Source organism: Drosophila miranda, chromosome 4 (genome assembly GCF_003369915.1).
Source record: "Drosophila miranda strain MSH22 chromosome 4, D.miranda_PacBio2.1, whole genome shotgun sequence".
Lineage (NCBI taxonomy): Eukaryota > Metazoa > Arthropoda > Insecta > Diptera > Drosophilidae > Drosophila > Drosophila miranda.
Window position 1 is genome coordinate 23,647,149 of NC_046677.1, and position 16,608 is coordinate 23,663,756.

The following is a 16,608-nucleotide window of genomic DNA, read 5'->3' on the forward strand; positions in this document are numbered from 1 at the left end:
TAAATTTAAGGACGTATTATACTTTTAAATTTAAATTTGTATGAAAACGATAACGATTGTGTGGCTCAATTGTGACGTCAGTGGAGACCAGTGATGCCAGGAAAAAGTCACAAAAAAGGACAAACCGACAAATAATCCAATATTGGCGGCTTTTTCTTCCTGTTGCCAATAACATTCCACACCGAACAAATTCCCTCTTGCTTTCCTTCCTCCTTTCGACTCCAGCGGCAATTTAAAATATACATTCGTTTACAAACACTGAAAAGTGTTTTGAAATAGTGTGACCAGCTCAGCGCACTAGAATTGAACAACAAATTCAAATTCAAAATGATTTATCTGATGGTATAAATATTTCTGTGCAATTCTGTTTGTTTCCTGAATTTATTACAGGTAAGAGTACCCATACTGTCACTATCGATACTATCGATTTTCCCTCTATAATATTGGATCGTTGCCTTTGAATTCAATTCAAATTCATTCTTAACATTTAATTACGAAATTAAGCCTGAAATATTCAATCTACGAAGGAAAATAGGTATATATGGTGGTCCAATCCTGTATTGAATGCCAAGATCTTGGCCACTAACCATTCGGTATATAATGTGCCAGTTCTGGATTAGATCCCAGGGTCTTCGGGTCTGCCGTTCGTCTACAGCCGCGTCATCTGGGCCGCGCGATAGCCCAGCTTTATCTTACTTGCGAATCAAATTTGAAATCATTTGTCCATTTCTCGTTCTCTGATGCGAATGCAAACACAGACACATACGTACTTGCAGGTTCTTTCCATGAAGGGACAAATGACTCTATATAGAGTCTATATTATAGACCCATTTCATACCTATTTATAAGTCATTAGTATTCATAATCATGGATAATACATATGTATGTATATATAATATTTTCAGCGAAAATTACTTTTTAATATGATGTCAAATATATTATTATATTATTAGACATATGTATGTGTATAAATAGTACATAATATATAGTCTATATATATATTCTTTACTTAAACACACTTTGCACCTTCAAAACCCTCCCTAATGGACAATTATTCCAATGTGAAGTCATGTATGAAATATATTATCTACATATGCACATATATATGTACATCCGCTCATTACATTCGTATGTTTATATATTCAGCGGAGCTGAACTGAAGAGGCTGATCTGATCGGAACTGAAGAGATTATAAGCTTGCTGGAAAAACAACAAACACGCACTTGCACGCAACTGCGGAGCTTTTAAATAAGCTTTCAGCTGGAGACGGCGCGCCGCCCGACAAGATCTATCGGCGAGAGGCTGATGTGGCATCCCTGCTGGAGACTGGGTCAACTGTGACGTCATCGCAGCTCGCACACTCGATTGTCAGTTTTGTTTTTGTTGTTCTTGCGGTTATAAGCGGGCCATCAATTTGTTGCTGCTCTCCCACCCAACGCTCGAGCGTGTGGAATCAAATTTAATTGCAGCCTAAACGCCAAATCTCATACGAATCGCCACACAAAATATGTATTGCCAGATCAGATGATTGGGCTGTGAAAAAGCTACTTTCTGCTAAATGTTAAAGTCCCCGATGCCGTGGAATCACTAATAATGATGACGCGTTCGAAATCAACCACAAAGGCGGGTGAGTGGGGGAGTAGCCGACTTGTGTTGGACAGTGTGACGTGTACGGGTTGACATTGAAAAGTTAATTGCATTAGACGAGTGCAGAAATGTCTGTTGGGTTCACTTTTTTATGCAATGCACGCACAAACATGCACAGAGAGAGCGTTTTTATGCGAGAGAGTAAGCGCGAGAGAGAGGGAACTTCAGCGTTTTGCTTTGCTATAAGTTGGGCTTGTGGGGTATGATGTTTTTGCATAAATGATGGCCACAGCCAGCAGCAAGTCGGGAAAACTAGTCTTGGAGCTATGATCTATGGCTGATACTTGCGATTTTTGGTTCTTAGCTATAACTATGAATCGCACAGAATAGAATATCTATACACAGCAGCCACACACCCGCTTTTCAAGGGTATCAAAACCTCGACCACCTCAGCGAGCATTCTCTTTATGTGTAGCGTTTTTGTTGCCTGTTCCTTGTGTAGTTTTTGGCGTAAAAGCGCTTACAATAGCAACAATTTACACAAGAGCAGAGCGCTGAGCGCGAGAGAACAAGAAAGAGAGCCATTAGCGAGCCATGGTGCTGCTCTCTCGTTGCGCTTGTTTTGTCAATTCTCCAAAACGCGTCGCGTGCTCCACACACACACACACGCACACAGCAGCAAGCCACCCACCCACCCCCACGGCCACCAGTCTGCTGCTGTGGGGCCTGTTCGCCGCCGCCGTCGCTGTCGCTGTCGCTGCTGGTAAATTGTAGTAAAGAGAGCTCCAGCAGTCCAGCCATTCATCGTTCGTCACTCACTGCCTGCTGCTGTTGCCTGCTGGCCCCTGGCTGTGTAGAAGTTTTTCCATTTTCCTGTCGTGTCGAGGATACAAAATTTTTGTGCAAAAATAAGCAGTTGCAACATTTCGTAATTGTGCCCCCTCCGTAAACCCCTGCCCCAGGCCCAAAAGGAGAACGAGAAGGAGAAGCAGGCGAGCCAAGTAAGTGTAAAATGGTTTAACGTCGGATTCTTATTTTTTTTTTTTTTTTTTGGCCATTGCATTGCGTGCAGCATGCCACTATTTCCGTGCGTGTGTGTGTGTGTTTTGTGTGTGTCTAAAGGCTAAGTGTGCAAAATGTTATAGAAGGAAAAATTGGAAAAATCCTTGTGGAGTTGCAAGCCCCAGTGCTAAATTTAGACCTGAAGCAAGGCTGCAACACGCAGTCGCTGCGCTGCGCTGCCATTGCCTTTGCCTTTGCCTTTGCCTTTGCCATTGCCTGCTGCCTCCCCGACGAACACCCACACCAGAGTGGAAATTGTCGCCACATGCATACGTCAGACGCTCGCTCTCTTTGCCTGTGTATCCGTGTATGCCTGTGTGTGTGTGTGTGGTATGAATGGAACAAAAGTACTTCGAGCTGCTGCTGGTGCAGTCGCTGCGCTGTCGACGTTGGAATCGATAGCCAGACTTTGTTCTCTCTCCCTCTCTTTCTCTCTCTCTGAGGGAGGGGGAGCTTCGGATAAACGATGCTCTGCAAAAGCCGTTTACGTTTTGTGGCACGGCACGTAGTCGTCGTAGTATTTTCCCCGTAAATTGAAAGCAAATTGAAAGCGGATTGCACAATGGATCCAGAGGGGGGGGGAGGGAAACAGTTGTTGGGGAACAGGAATAAATAGAAAAATGTGTAAGGGAATACGAAACACGAAATTGTGGAAAAACTACAAACAACCAAAAAAAATTGGGAAAAATGTGGAAAAATACCCAAAATATGGGAAAAATGTAGAAACGATAAAAACCAGAAACCAGTCTCCTCCTCGTTGCACGTTGCACGTTGCAAGTTTCAGTTGCAGTGGCATAGCCGCCGTGGCCATGTTCGTGCGTAGTTTTCCATGCCATGTTTCCACAATTTCTCATATCATCATTGCAACGAGTTTCGCACGCTTCGTTTTATTTGGATTTTTTTTTTTTTTGTTGATGTTGCACGAGTAGTACTCGTACTCTTCTCTGGGGGCTTCACATTACTACGAGTCCGGGGTCTGTGTGTGTGTGTGTATATGTGCCTGCCACAACCTGCCCGCTGTTGCTGCCGCTTTGGCCTCTTCTTCAGCCTATAAATAGTACGGTGCGGACCAGAAGTTTAAAGCAGAATGGGTGAAAAAGATTATGCCAATATGCTCCACAAGTATCCACATTTGACATTACTAATAGTCGTCTTTACATATGTACATATGTATAAATTTTACGATTCGATTGCCCCCGATTGCCTCAAAAAGACCTCCAGTTCGACCAAATAATGTACAGATTTCAAGGTCAATCTGTGAATCCAATCTCTCCCAACGCTGATTCTGATTATATTTTCAACGCGACAGCTCGCGTTTCAGTACACTTTATTGGTCCCTTTGTTTGTTCGTCACGACTAATAGGCGTTTGTTTGGTTTTAGTTTTAACAATAATTCAATTTAATACCTGTGAAATAGGGTTTCTCAGGCCAGTGTTTACAATACAGTTTCCAACTGAAATTGATCTTCATGTGGGCAGCATTCGTATCAAATATTGTTTATAGTCACCGCGATAAGGGTAGAAGGTTGTTTTTTCCAAGAGAGAATGACTGAATAAGACTCTAGGGTTTGTGTTCTTTGCGAAACGACACCGCATAAATTCGCCGACAACTTTTCCACAACTCGAAAGTGTGTATTTCTTCTGGCAGGCACCTTATGAGAGGTTGTTGGGGGCACGAGTTGTGCGCGCATGTACAAGCAAAACCAAACACGATGCCTCCTCTGGCCTGATGCCTGGTCGGGCCCCACAACCGACCTAACCCTACACACCCCCTTCTCTCTCTCTCTCTCTCTGTCACTCTTGCCTTCTTCTCCCTCTCCCTCTACCACACTCGCATTCAAGTAAGTGCACTGTAGTGTGCACAGCGTTGCCAGACTGCTGCAATTGTGTTGTGGGAATGGGAAAAGAATTCAATGAATGGGAAAACAATGGCACACAAATGGGAAAACTTCAAAGCAAAATTAACCAAGAATGATAATCTCTTATATTAATTACAAATAGTATGCATATATTATCAACCATCATTTATAGTGTGCAACTTTGTTGCAACAATGCTTTCAGTTTTATTTGATCAAAATTCAATCTATTATTTCATATGAAAAAGTTCAATGTAATCAGGAATGAACCCTTTTTTTTATATAACCCAAAAGAGTCTTTCTCCCAGATTTCTTGCTTTTACGATCCATTTCCACTAAAATTTTTTCAAATGCAATCAAACTTAAACTTTGGATTAAATTCTATAAGATTCCCAACCATCTGGCAACCCTCTACTTGGCCGCTGCATGCCGCCTACACACACACACACACACACACACACGGACAGAAACTGCAAGTGAGAAGAGAGGGGGGGCCTGGGACGAGCCTCAGCGCCAGCGCAGAGATTTCGAGAGACAGTGTTGCCCTGCCACATTGTGACCATAATTTTTCAGTTTGAGCGCAGCACTAGCCGGTGACGGGCGATGCGATAGTAACACGTAGTAACCATAATCCCAGCCAGCCAACCGAGGGTCCTGGCGTGGGCGGACACAACCGTTACAAAACCGTTTTCGCAAGTGCACTTTGGAAGCTGTTTGAGCCCCAGAAAGCAGGACAGAATGGGCGAGAGAACACATAGAGAAAGTGAAAATGGAAAATAATTTTGTTTTGTGATTGCCGTGCAAAAAAAAAAACAAAACCAGAGACACCACAGAGTCGGGCACGGATACGGACGGGACACGCACACGTTGTCCCTTATTTTTTTTTTTGATTCCTGGTCGTCTGGCTTCCGTTATACGAAAATCAATAATTCCGTGCTGTATAAGTTACGGCGAAAGGTGCGCGCTCGCATCGGACTCGCGTGGCGTTCGGCTCTTCCCGTTACTGCAGTCGGGTCCCCTCCGATGGGGGTGGTGGCGGGTGTTACAACAAAAATCGTACAACCCAGAGTCCGCGTGGTGGAGGCGGAACGTGATTGAAATATTTGCACAAAAAGGAAACGGCGCTTACACTTTACACGCGCCAAGCGCCTCACAGCGTAGGCGGCAAACGAGAGCCAAAGAGAGAGAACAGCAAGAACAAGAGAGAGAGAGAGTGGAAGCGGTAGCTTCGTGGAAAGAGAGCTGAAGCTCGTGCTTGACAGAAGAGACTGAGAGACTCTCTCGTTCGCGTGAATCAGGAAGCAGAAGACCGAATACATTCTGCCCCATGTGGTGGGGGCACGGTGGACAGTGGGAGCAGAATGGTGGGACGGACGGAGCATAGAAAGAGCGTGTGAAACGTAAAGGGGCAAAAAAGTAGTAGTAGTAATAGTAGTAGAAGAAGAGAACCACAGAAGAAAACAACAAAATACATATACGCGCGCAGTCGCTGCCCGCTGCTGACGTTGGCGTTGACTTGAACGTCGACGGTGACGCTAACTGTGACTGCGACTGCGACGTAGTCGTAGTAAGTTTTTCCGCCGTAATTGTGGGAGTGTGAATGTGTGCGTGTGTGTGCGTAAGCGTGTCGGTGTGCGTGTGCGTGTGTGGAATGTATAATATATACCATATAAAGCACATAGCGAGAAATCATGATAAAGTTTGTCAGGCAGAAAAATCGCGAGAATCCATTAAAGGCATCGAAAAATTTTCTTCGTAAAAAGGTTCGATATGGGAAATACCCTTATTAACATAATATTGAACATTTCATTTATCGGAACATTTCTCGCCCCGCAGCGTGAATCGAATGACTCTGGCACCGAATCGGATGGTGAGCTCCTCGATGTGGAAAAACAACGTCACTTAGACGTGGATATGGAAACAAGTAAGTGCGACAGAGCAAACCAGTTTGTGGAAACCAAATTTCGAAATTCAATTTTGAATTTCGTGAAAACCGGTTACGCACAGAAACACATTTTTGTCATTCGGATTTGATTTTTCACGGTGTTCCACATTGATATTACTGAAATAAACAATTAACTACGAAAAACAAAACCGATTAAAAGCATCCTTGCCACAAGACTTGATTTTTTTAAGTTTTTCAACACTTTCAGTGTTGGTTAACAAGAATGTTAGACACAACACTGGTTAGCGATTGCCATAGATAAAAAAAAATAATTCCTTGTAATTCTTTTTAGCTGTCGCTGGCCAAAAACCAATTGCTCCTGCAATGATGTGTCACCAGCAGACATCGTCATCTTGCGCCCATCTCATGTACGATCAGCACAGCTCCGAGGAGGAATTGGAGGTGATCAATGGGCCCTCGTCGGTGGCAGGACATGGCCATGGCACCACGACCGCGACGGGCGCTTCGTGTGCCTCGCGACTCTCTAATCGTGGCTGCACCTCCTCGCTGGACACGGAGGCACCCTACGAGGAACGGGCCACCACATCCAACTCGAAGCGTTCAAGCTCCACGCTGATGGTGGAGAACCGGAAACGGTCCCTGGCCCACAGCTCCGACGATGAGGTGAGTATTTGGCAGATAATTGCAAGGATTCCGTGTCTGATCTGTGAATCTTGTATGCTTTGCAGTTACGCAATTCGCTGGAGCCGATATTGACGCCCGTGAATTTTCGCACATCGCCGCCATTGGAGGCGTTCAAGCCAAATCGTAGCCATATGACGTTCCGCTCCACAACGCCACTGATATTATCGGAGGCCAGATGTGGCATCGAAAATATTAAATTATGTGATAATAGTGTAAACGAGGAGAATGGCGACAACAGCGGCGGCGGCGGCGGCAATGGCGGCAACCACAGTAAATGCCCCAAGCTGGGCGGAGCCGTGCTGGGTGGCGGCAACGAGAACGAGCCGAGTGTGATCAAGGCGTGCAGCAGCTCCCTGAAGATGAGCAACAGCAGCCACCACATCTATCAGCCGCAGCCCAAGTACAGTTTCCACTACAATAGCTCGCGCAGCAGTCCGGCCAGCACCACCGGCCTGGACATGGAGGTGCGTTCGGTTAGTCCGCCCGCGAAACTGTTCCACTGCGCCATCTCGCCCAGGCGTCGTCCTAGTAATAATTCGGGTGGTGGCGGTTCGGCCGCAGCGGCAGGCACAGCAGCCCCCGCCACATCCTCATCGACAGGAGGAGGAGGAGGAGCAGTAGCAGGAGGAGGCACCACATCATCCACAGCAGCAACAACGACACACAATGCTGCCAATGCCGCAAGCGCCGCCGCTGCCACCCAGAGACTGCAGCGACCGCATCGGCCGTGTTTAGATTTTGATAAGATGCAGCAGGTGAGCCTCTAATGCAGAGCGTGCTAACAGCGAAGGAAGGGATCGAATGGGAAGGGAAAGGCAAATGGCAAATCAAAGACTTTTTATACGAAACAACAACCGCAACCACAACCACAGCTACAACCACAGCTACAACCACAGCTACATCTACATCTACATCTACAACAACAAGAACTCAAGAAATCAAGAACTCAAACTGCAAATAGAGACAGCAAGTGTACCTAACGGTTGAGCGCGGGCCAGCTGATGCTTGGCAGCACTGGCCGCACGATTAGGGGCGCCCTCTGATGCTTGGCAGCACTGGCCGCGCCCTCTGCACGATCAGGCGTCGGGTCTTCATGCAACCAAAAAATAGGACGGCAACAGCAACAACAAGGATAAAAAAATATCATAAAATCAAATTATATAAAGCTAAAGGTAATTCAAATTTTAAATGCAAACAAACCTAAAATTTACAATAGATGCAGCTATTTTTTCACAATTTTAAACTGAACAAGAAACAAAAATCGTATGAGAAAGCAAAGTAAATGCAGAACAAGATCTGGCAGCAGAGCAAAGATGGTGAGACGGCAGTCGGTGGGGGGCTGTGTAAAGAATGATTTAAGATTTAGATGTAGCAACTACAAAAATGGAAAGAAATGGAGAAAATTTGAGTAAATCTGTAAAAGAAAAAGAAACAAAACCAAAATCTGTAAACTGTAAATATTGTATTTGTGTGGGAGAACAAAAAAAAAAACTTTTGAAGAAATTGGCAAGCCATGAAAAGAGAAAAAGAGTTAAACATTTTATGAACTGTGGAAAGAAGAAAGTATTTTAATTTTTTTAAAACCAAGAAAATATGTGGTGATGTAGACAGAAGACTCAAACTTATAAAACAAAAGAAAAGAAAACGAAAACGAAAAGAAAAGAAAAAAAGAGCAAAATTATATTTCTATAAATTGAGAAAGGAACTGTGAACGGTTAGAGGGAGCAGAGAATGTGAGGAGGAGACAGACAGTATGGGGGTGGGGAAATAGCGTAGCAAACACTTGGGACGCAGCAAAATAGTAACAGTAACAGCAACAATGTGAAGCAACAATAGCAACTAAAAAAAACAAAACCCAAATACAGAAAAAAAAAACATAATAAAAAATTAAATAAAAATAATAAAGAACAAAGAATCTTTTGTATGATGTTGTATGATGAAAACCGAATGCCGATACAAACTGTCCAACCAAGACGGTTGTAAAAACAGTTAAATATGTGTTTAATGTACAACATAAAATAGCAAGCTATTTTATAAAACAATATTCTAATTATCCGCAATGTAAGAAAACCGAGAAAAAACCAAGAAAAACAGAATACAAAAACCAAAAAGCTGCCATCAAACCATCATGCATACGATTAAAGCTCTTCAGTTTTACCAATATGATTGATGATTGATGAGGGGAGGACGAAAAGGACGGGAAGGACTTAGTAAACGCAACAACACACAAACAATTGGCAACTGTTTGCATTTTGCAGTAAAGCATAATTAATATTTTCGTTTGAAGAAACAAAAGCAAAATGCTACAAAATAAGCCCATATTCAATTTAAAGAATACCAATTTAAAACAAAAATGAACTAAACAACCAGTAAACGTGTGCATCCATAGCAAAGGCAAAAGCAAAAGCAAACGAAAAAGTAAAGCAAAAAAACATAAATTTTTAAGTACCATATATATGTATGTAAAACAAAAACAAATGAAGAAATATTCAAAGTAATGATAATTTTTAAATCATATTTACGAACAACAGACAACAGGCAGGCAAAATTTCAGTTCATTCCCAAAAAAAAAGCAAAAAAAAAAAAAACAGTAGTCGCAAATGTTTCGTATGCTAATTTTTCAATAACCATACCATCATACCCTCTAAAAGAAAAACACACACACACACACACTAACACTCAGAACACTCAACCTACCAAAACAGCATAATCCACACCACCAAAACACCAAGAATATATATAAAGAAAGATAAATAAAACGAATGAAGAATGAAGAATAAAGAACCATCAGGCAAAGTTAGGATCAAGCTGGGAGAGTGCAGGACATACTGATACTAGGAATGGAGTTTTCATAATTTTTAAAATTAATTATTAATTAACACAAACAGAAGAATGGAGATTGGAGAATGGAGAACGAGGATGAGAGGAGATGATGAATTATATATTATATTTGTGTAACAAAATGGAGAAATGGAAGATATCATGGACTGAGCGTACATTAAAGCAGATGAAGAGAAGAGAAGCATGTGAAGCAACCAATACTAGGATTTTAGTTTATAAGTTCTTAAGAGTTCTTACAAAAAAAATAATGTGAAATGTGAAAATAACGAACGTCGCGACGTCTAACAAATATGTATGGAAAAGCACACAGACACAAATCTATGGAAATGTATGGCTGCTGGAGCGTTTATGTTGAATATTTTTGAGAAACAAAACAAAAAACTGAATGAGATGATAAATAAAACGAGAGAGAAGAAATACAAATTATGTTCTAAACAAACAAAAAGAATACAAAGATTTCATTGAGTTTGGGCTGACGATGACAGGCGCCCCCAAACACTTGTGTTGTACATAGTTACATTAATATTAACGATATATATTTAATATATATACATATATACAAACATATGTATGTGTATGTATCTTACTCATTAACATCTAAGTCGATGAACGGTACAAGTGCAAAAAAAAGAGAAAGAAGAAAATATTCAAAAGAGAAAACAGTGAAATATTTGAAGGAAACAAAAACAGAAAAATGAAATGAAGAGGACAAGAGAAAAACATGAAAAATAATAAAGAAATGCTCTGCAATAGAAATTTCGAGTGGCTTTTTATTCAACGGCTGTTTGGGGTGGGGGGGTGCCCTGTGGAACGCGTTGTGGAATGTAAAAGACATGGCCCTTTGTTCACGTCTGTACTTGATATTTACACATTGGCTGTATGGTACAAAAATCTTAGGATTTATAGTTTACGAGTACACAAGAGTGTGGAACACATAGATGGCACTTCTGCCCATTGGATGTACGCGTGACCAGGTATTCCGATGGCTCACGGGCACCAAGGATGCTTCATCTATGTGCTCTCCAATCTTTGCTAATACTATATTGAAGAAACCTTGGCACAGCACGGCTATAGGCCGAGAATTTCCTGCTCAGATTCGTCGCACAGGGCGTCAGACTTTTGTTTATGGGTGGCAACCACCGCCGCCGCCGTTGCCACCACCTCCTCCTCATCTTTGATTTGCTTCAGCTTTTTTTTCTCCACCTTTGCGGCCGGAGGTTGGCTCTTTCTGGCCGGATCGTGTATACGCGAGTGCCGCTTGAGATCCCCCGAAACGCGAAACTTCTTCTGGCATACGCTGCACTCGTGCGGTCTCTCTCCCGTGTGCACCTTGACGTGGCTCAGAAGGTACGAGCTGGCCCGAAACGTTTTGTCGCAGTACTGGCAGGCGTAGTTCCGCTCGCTGGTGTGGATCCGTCGATGCAGGACCAGAGAGTACCGTCGGGAAAAGCTCTTGCCGCAGAACTCGCACATGTGCGCCTTGATGTCGCTGTGTCTGGATATGATGTGGTACTTGAGATCACCCCACTGTCGGAACTTGGAGTCGCATTTCTCGCACTCGAAGGGCTTTATCCCAGAGTCTGTTGAAGGAATAAAAGATGGGATGAGTTGGTTTTTAGACGGGGATCTGTGGGGATTATCCTACGCGTTTTCTCGTGGGCCGTCAGCGCACTCTGGTTGTAGAAGGATCTTTCACAGCTTCTGCACTTGTGCGAGCGCTCCTGGTTGTGTGTATATTGATGGTATTTGAGGGCATTGTACGAATTGAAGTCCCTGTTGCACTTGTCGCAAAAGTGCTTCCTCCTCGATTTGCTCGGCGAGTCCTCGCTCGGACTCGTGGCTGTGCTTTCCATGGCATAGCTATCGGTATTATCTTCATCCTCGCCGTCGCCATCGCCATCGCCATCGCCATCGCCGTCGCCGTCTACGTCGCCATTGTCGAATGGTGAAGGTGGTGCGCTGTCGTCGGGCATTTCCACGGCCTCCAGCTTGAAGCCGGCTTCGTTAAGGACTAGCGGCGAGCCGGTCGAGCCGGGCGGCGGGGCAGCAGGCGGTGCCGGAGAGGTACAGCACATTGGTGGCGCCACCAGCAAGGGCTGTTCAATCCCTTCGATGGGTTTTTCCAGCGCCTTCTCCATTTTGATTTCATTTGATTCCTCTCGTTTGCTGGCACTGAGGAAATCCAAATCCATCTGCTCCGCCCCATTGGGATTCTCTTTGAGCAGCGGCGTCGCCGCTTGCTCCGTGGTCGCTGGCGGCGGCTCTCCCGGCAGCAGCAGCCCCGGAAATGTGATGTCACTGAAGTTGTTGTTAAACCAGGGCGCTCGGATCGTGGCTGTGGTTAGCTCCAGTTCCACCAGCTCATCGCAAGTGTCCTCGATGGACACCTTATCCACTACGTTCCGTATTCCCTCTAGCATGTCCTCCGTGTCACTGAACTCCACATCATCCACGACGGGGACCACGACGTTGACGTTGGGCGAGCTGCTGGTGGCTCCCACGGTATTCAGTTTGTCTGTGGCTTCGCCATGCATGACCATATTGACGCCAACATCATTTACATTTACAGGCACTCCCACACCCACACCCACATCGTGATCCACATGGCTGATGGGGTGAAAGTTCTCAAAGTTCAGCTGAACATCGTGAAAGACCTGATCCAGTTTGGCCTGTTCCTGTTGAAGCTGTGGAGAAATAGAGGATTAGCAGGCGAATGACAGATATAGAAGGACAGATACTCGCCTTATCCTGTGTGGAGAGACCGCACATGTCCAACGGCTCCTTCTGCTGTTCTTGCTGCTGCTGCTGCTGCTGTTGTTGGATCGGCACTTCCAATCGCTGTTCCATGGCCATTGGTGGCTCATAATGCTGCTTGAGATGGGCAAAAAAATCCAACTGTGTGTGCACTGCATAGCCGCAGATCTCACAGCTGTAGAGCGAAGCCGCTCCTGGTGGGACATGCTGAATGACATGCTTGTGCTGCTGGTGGTGCGGCTGGTGCTGCTGCTCCATCTCGGCATCGATGTTGCCCTTGAGCTTCCTCGAGATGCGCTTCTTGTGGGGCAGCACCTTGCGGGCATTGGTCGTTAGAGCATTATGGACATACAGAAGATCGTCATCGTCGACAGCGTGCAGACACGCCGAGACATCGATGGGTACGGTCGGTTCTATGGCCAGGGCTGGGAATGCTGGCTGCTGCACTTGCTGCGACACCACCGGCCCCACACCGCTGTCCGCGGCGGAGGATTCGTTCACATGCTTGTTCACCAACTGGAAGATTGTGTTGTGGAAATTCAGCTCCTTCTCCGCATAGCCGCCAGTCCCATCATTGGGGGGATTTCCCGTGTTGGTGGTCAGATTGGTGGGTCCCTCGGCCTTGGGGAACACTCCTGTGTGATCGATCAGATCCATAATAAAGTGATTTGGATCCCGCATTAGCTCCGAGGCCAGCAGCGTCTATTTATAGGATACACAGGAAGACAAAGCGGCTAAATCCACAACGCACATCCCCACATTTCATTCCATTTACGTACGTGATCAATGAACTGCTGTGCGTCCACTTCTTTGCGCTCCATTTTGCTTGTTTCACACGCCAATTCATTAAATTCGAAATGTATAAAGTTTACCCCAAAAATGTATTGTATTTACTGATCAGTGTTGTCCAATGCCGAAAAACAGCTGCTATCCATTTCCACAACCCGCTACCGGCGTCGCTGAGCTTGGTGCTGGTTAATGCTGCGAGTTAGCTAATTCCACAACCAGCAGATGGGCGCGCAAATTCAAAAACGAAAGCAAGCGTCCACTTCTTTGCGCTCCATTTTGCTTGTTTCACACACCAATTCATTAAATTCGAAATGTATAAATTTTGCCCCAAAAATGTCTTGTATTTAGTGATCAGTGTTGTCGAATGCTGAAAAACTGCTGCTATCCATTTCCACAACCCGGCTACCGGCGTCGCTGATAGCCAATTCCACAACCAGCAAATGGGCGCGCAAATTCAAAAACGAAAGCAAGCAAGAATGTACTATAAAAATGAATTTATCAAAAATTCTATTTAATCGGCCTTTATTAAAGTCCTTTTATTAAGCTGCCAAAATGCTCTGACCTATATCAAATAAGTATAAGATCACATAATGGTATAGGATTGGATAATATAAGTGCAAGATGATCACAATTGGTTCTTTGGTTCAACCCAATTAAGGCTAGATCAGGTACACACATGGATGATTAGATTCTGGTATTTCTGTGCAGATAGTTATGTTAGTATTGTTCTTCAGTTGTTTTCTATTCAGTAAGTAACCCTAATCAAGCATTTCCACCATATACTCAATGAAGTGGCTATATATATCGGTCTCAAAGTCAATCCATATGCCATTGTAGCTGCAGTCGAGTTCGAGTTTGATCATTGTCCTACCGGAAATCGAATTCACTTCGCTGAAAATATGAGGCAGCTTTAAAGCGTTCAGAAGACTGATTGCCTTCTCCTTCTCAGTCTTAAAGTCATTGGAATTGATCACTTTAAAGCACTCCTTCTTGAGGTCTTTGGGCAAGTTCCAGAAGTAGTCGTTATAATGGCATATTTGGACGGGGTTAGTTTCTGGGTCGTCTTTTTTTATGATATTACAATAGGTCTGGAATATGCGACGTTTTTCCATGTCTTCTTCAGTCTTCAAGATGTCCTCCGCAGGGGGCGACTTTTGTACAACGGTGGCCCCTGTTTCGAAGACTGGGCTCACGGGAATGGCGACCTCTTCTAGCTTGATTGTTTCTATTGCTTCGACATCAGCGTGGAGATCCGCATCTACGTCCTGGGGAACGGTAGGATCCATGGCCAGGGCTGGGAAGGCAGGACCCACACTGGGGGACCCCTGAGCCTTGCTTACTGGCACCTCTGGAACCATTGGAATAGGGCATATTTCCAAGGTACTGGTCTCTGCATCCTCCGTGCTGTCGAGTACGCTGCTGACTATCACCTCTTTCGATCTGCTGCTCACTAGCACTACCGGGAGGGTAAGCGTTTCGAAGAAATTTGTTTCTGTGAACTCGACGATGGGGACATTCTGCCAGATTCTGTCCCCCATTCGCACCTCAGTGGTTGCCTGTACTGACAAACTGCTCTGTTCCACAGATCCTTGCCAAATATTACCGATGGATTTGCCCACCAGGACGAGCAGCTCCCGCAGATTCCTTAATTTCTTCGTTTTGAGCGAACGCATCTCCCAGAAGATATCCCCCTCGCGGATATATGGATTGAAATCCTTTTCCTGTAGCAGCACTCGGACGACAGGCAGCAATAGTATATGTGTCCAAACATTCCTGGCCGCCACATGGGCCGCAGACTGTTTCGAACGGGCTGTCGAAAAGGGATTTTGTTAAACTTTTGTAAACCGCGCGATTACCGTGGCGAGAGCTCTACCCCTGCCATAGCCTTGGATATCCTGCAGCTCTACATTGCAGCTAAATTCTCTGTTTGCTTCCGTAACATATCGGTATTTGGGCGGATTCAGCTTCAGCTTTACACAAAACTCCACCAAACAGGACACAAGCTCTTGGTCTTTCATTTTGCAACTAAATTATTATTTTTTCCTTTTTTGACAGTCGGCGAATGAGTGACGTTTGAGTAGCTTGAAGGATAGCACCCAGCCCACCATGTGGTTGACGCAGTCCGATTTGGTTTTCGGAATGTTGGCAAGAAATAGCTCAGACTGTGCTTGGAACAGAACTTCTAAGTGAGCACAGCTGATGTTTGTTAAAACGAAAGTGCTTTGTACCGCTTTGTTCTTTATATCCAGGGGAAAGCATGATCTTTCTCCAAAATCCTTTTGAAAGTTTGTTTGTCCATCCGAAATGGCTTCACCATTCTGGAATCTTAGCCATCACAGTGCCTCAGACATGTTAAACACTCAAGTGTTGCATCTAAGGTGTTTGGATCTTCTTTGATCTCGTGATTTCTGCCTTCGTTTTGCTTCAACGAAAGCCAGAGCCTGTCTGTAACATATTTGTGGTTTCTAGGGTTTCTAAAAGGAAAGTTAGGGCTTTCTTGATCAATGGGGACCTGTCCATTCTGTGGATGGAGCTGGAGTACACTGTGCCGTCTGATCGTCGGGGCCGCTGGTATTTTGGGGCATTCCAGAAGCTCTACAACACCCTTGGGGAGCTCGACTGGCCCTCTTGCTTTTATTTCGCACAGTTTCTGGATAAAGCATGGTCGCTTGGTTCCAGTCACGAAATAGAAGGTTCTCTTGAAAAATTTGAGTTCTTGCAACATCAAAGCACAGCTCTCCGGTTCTCCTTAAAAAACTCCCACTCCGGGAGAGTGGTGCCTGTCAAGGTGGTGCCTCCTGATCGAATCCGATGTTATTGTTATGATTCGATGGAATTCGAGTGGTGTGCGTAATTATCGGATTTTGATCTAAACAAAGAGCCGAGAGATACTATATTTATTTTTACACTCCCCCCCCCCCCGCCAGACCCCAGACCAGTGAGTCAGTCAGTCAGTCACTCAATCGGGGAACAGATCAAAGATATATATTGTCTAATAATTGTTTATTAAACATTAAAAGACTCAAGCAGCCGGCGGTCGTCACAGGGGATTGTCGAGAAAGTGTTCATAAAATTTTATGGAGTTTTTGCGGTTTTTTTCTCCGCGAGACACCGCCTTGGAACCGCCTTC

The 16,608-nt window shown here is 44.6% G+C and overlaps 3 protein-coding genes across 5 annotated transcripts; 1 reads left to right on the plus strand and 2 right to left on the minus strand.

The window, feature by feature from the left end:
• Positions 1-1,379: 1,379 nt before the first annotated feature.
• Positions 1,380-9,875, plus strand: LOC108162705 (CCR4-NOT transcription complex subunit 3). Of its 3 annotated transcripts, none has more exons than XM_017297563.2 (4): positions 1,380-1,627; positions 6,341-6,428; positions 6,742-7,073; positions 7,139-9,875. In XM_017297563.2, the coding sequence occupies exons 2-4, from the start codon at positions 6,419-6,421 to the stop codon at positions 7,859-7,861; spliced, it is 1,065 nt and encodes a 354-aa protein (XP_017153052.1). In that variant the 5' UTR covers positions 1,380-1,627; positions 6,341-6,418; the 3' UTR covers positions 7,862-9,875. The 3 variants fall into 3 exon arrangements, with proteins under 3 accessions (XP_017153052.1, XP_017153051.1, XP_017153050.1); XM_017297562.2 differs by lacking the exon at positions 1,380-1,627 and adding an exon at positions 2,306-2,588; XM_017297561.2 differs by lacking the exon at positions 1,380-1,627 and adding an exon at positions 4,981-6,267.
• An 805-nt stretch (positions 9,876-10,680) lies between these two features.
• On the minus strand, positions 10,681-13,604 carry LOC108162703. The gene is made up of 4 exons (XM_017297558.2): positions 13,469-13,604; positions 12,678-13,391; positions 11,581-12,619; positions 10,681-11,515 (listed from the first exon to the last, which is right to left on the minus strand). Exons 1-4 carry the CDS (start codon positions 13,508-13,510, stop codon positions 11,004-11,006), a joined length of 2,307 nt encoding a protein of 768 aa, XP_017153047.1. The 5' UTR covers positions 13,511-13,604; the 3' UTR covers positions 10,681-11,003.
• A 105-nt stretch (positions 13,605-13,709) lies between these two features.
• Positions 13,710-15,640, minus strand: LOC108161456. The gene is made up of 2 exons (XM_017295718.2): positions 15,352-15,640; positions 13,710-15,288 (listed from the first exon to the last, which is right to left on the minus strand). The coding sequence occupies exons 1-2, from the start codon at positions 15,494-15,496 to the stop codon at positions 14,237-14,239; spliced, it is 1,197 nt and encodes a 398-aa protein (XP_017151207.1). The 5' UTR covers positions 15,497-15,640; the 3' UTR covers positions 13,710-14,236.
• Between the last annotated feature and the right edge of the window lie 968 nt (positions 15,641-16,608).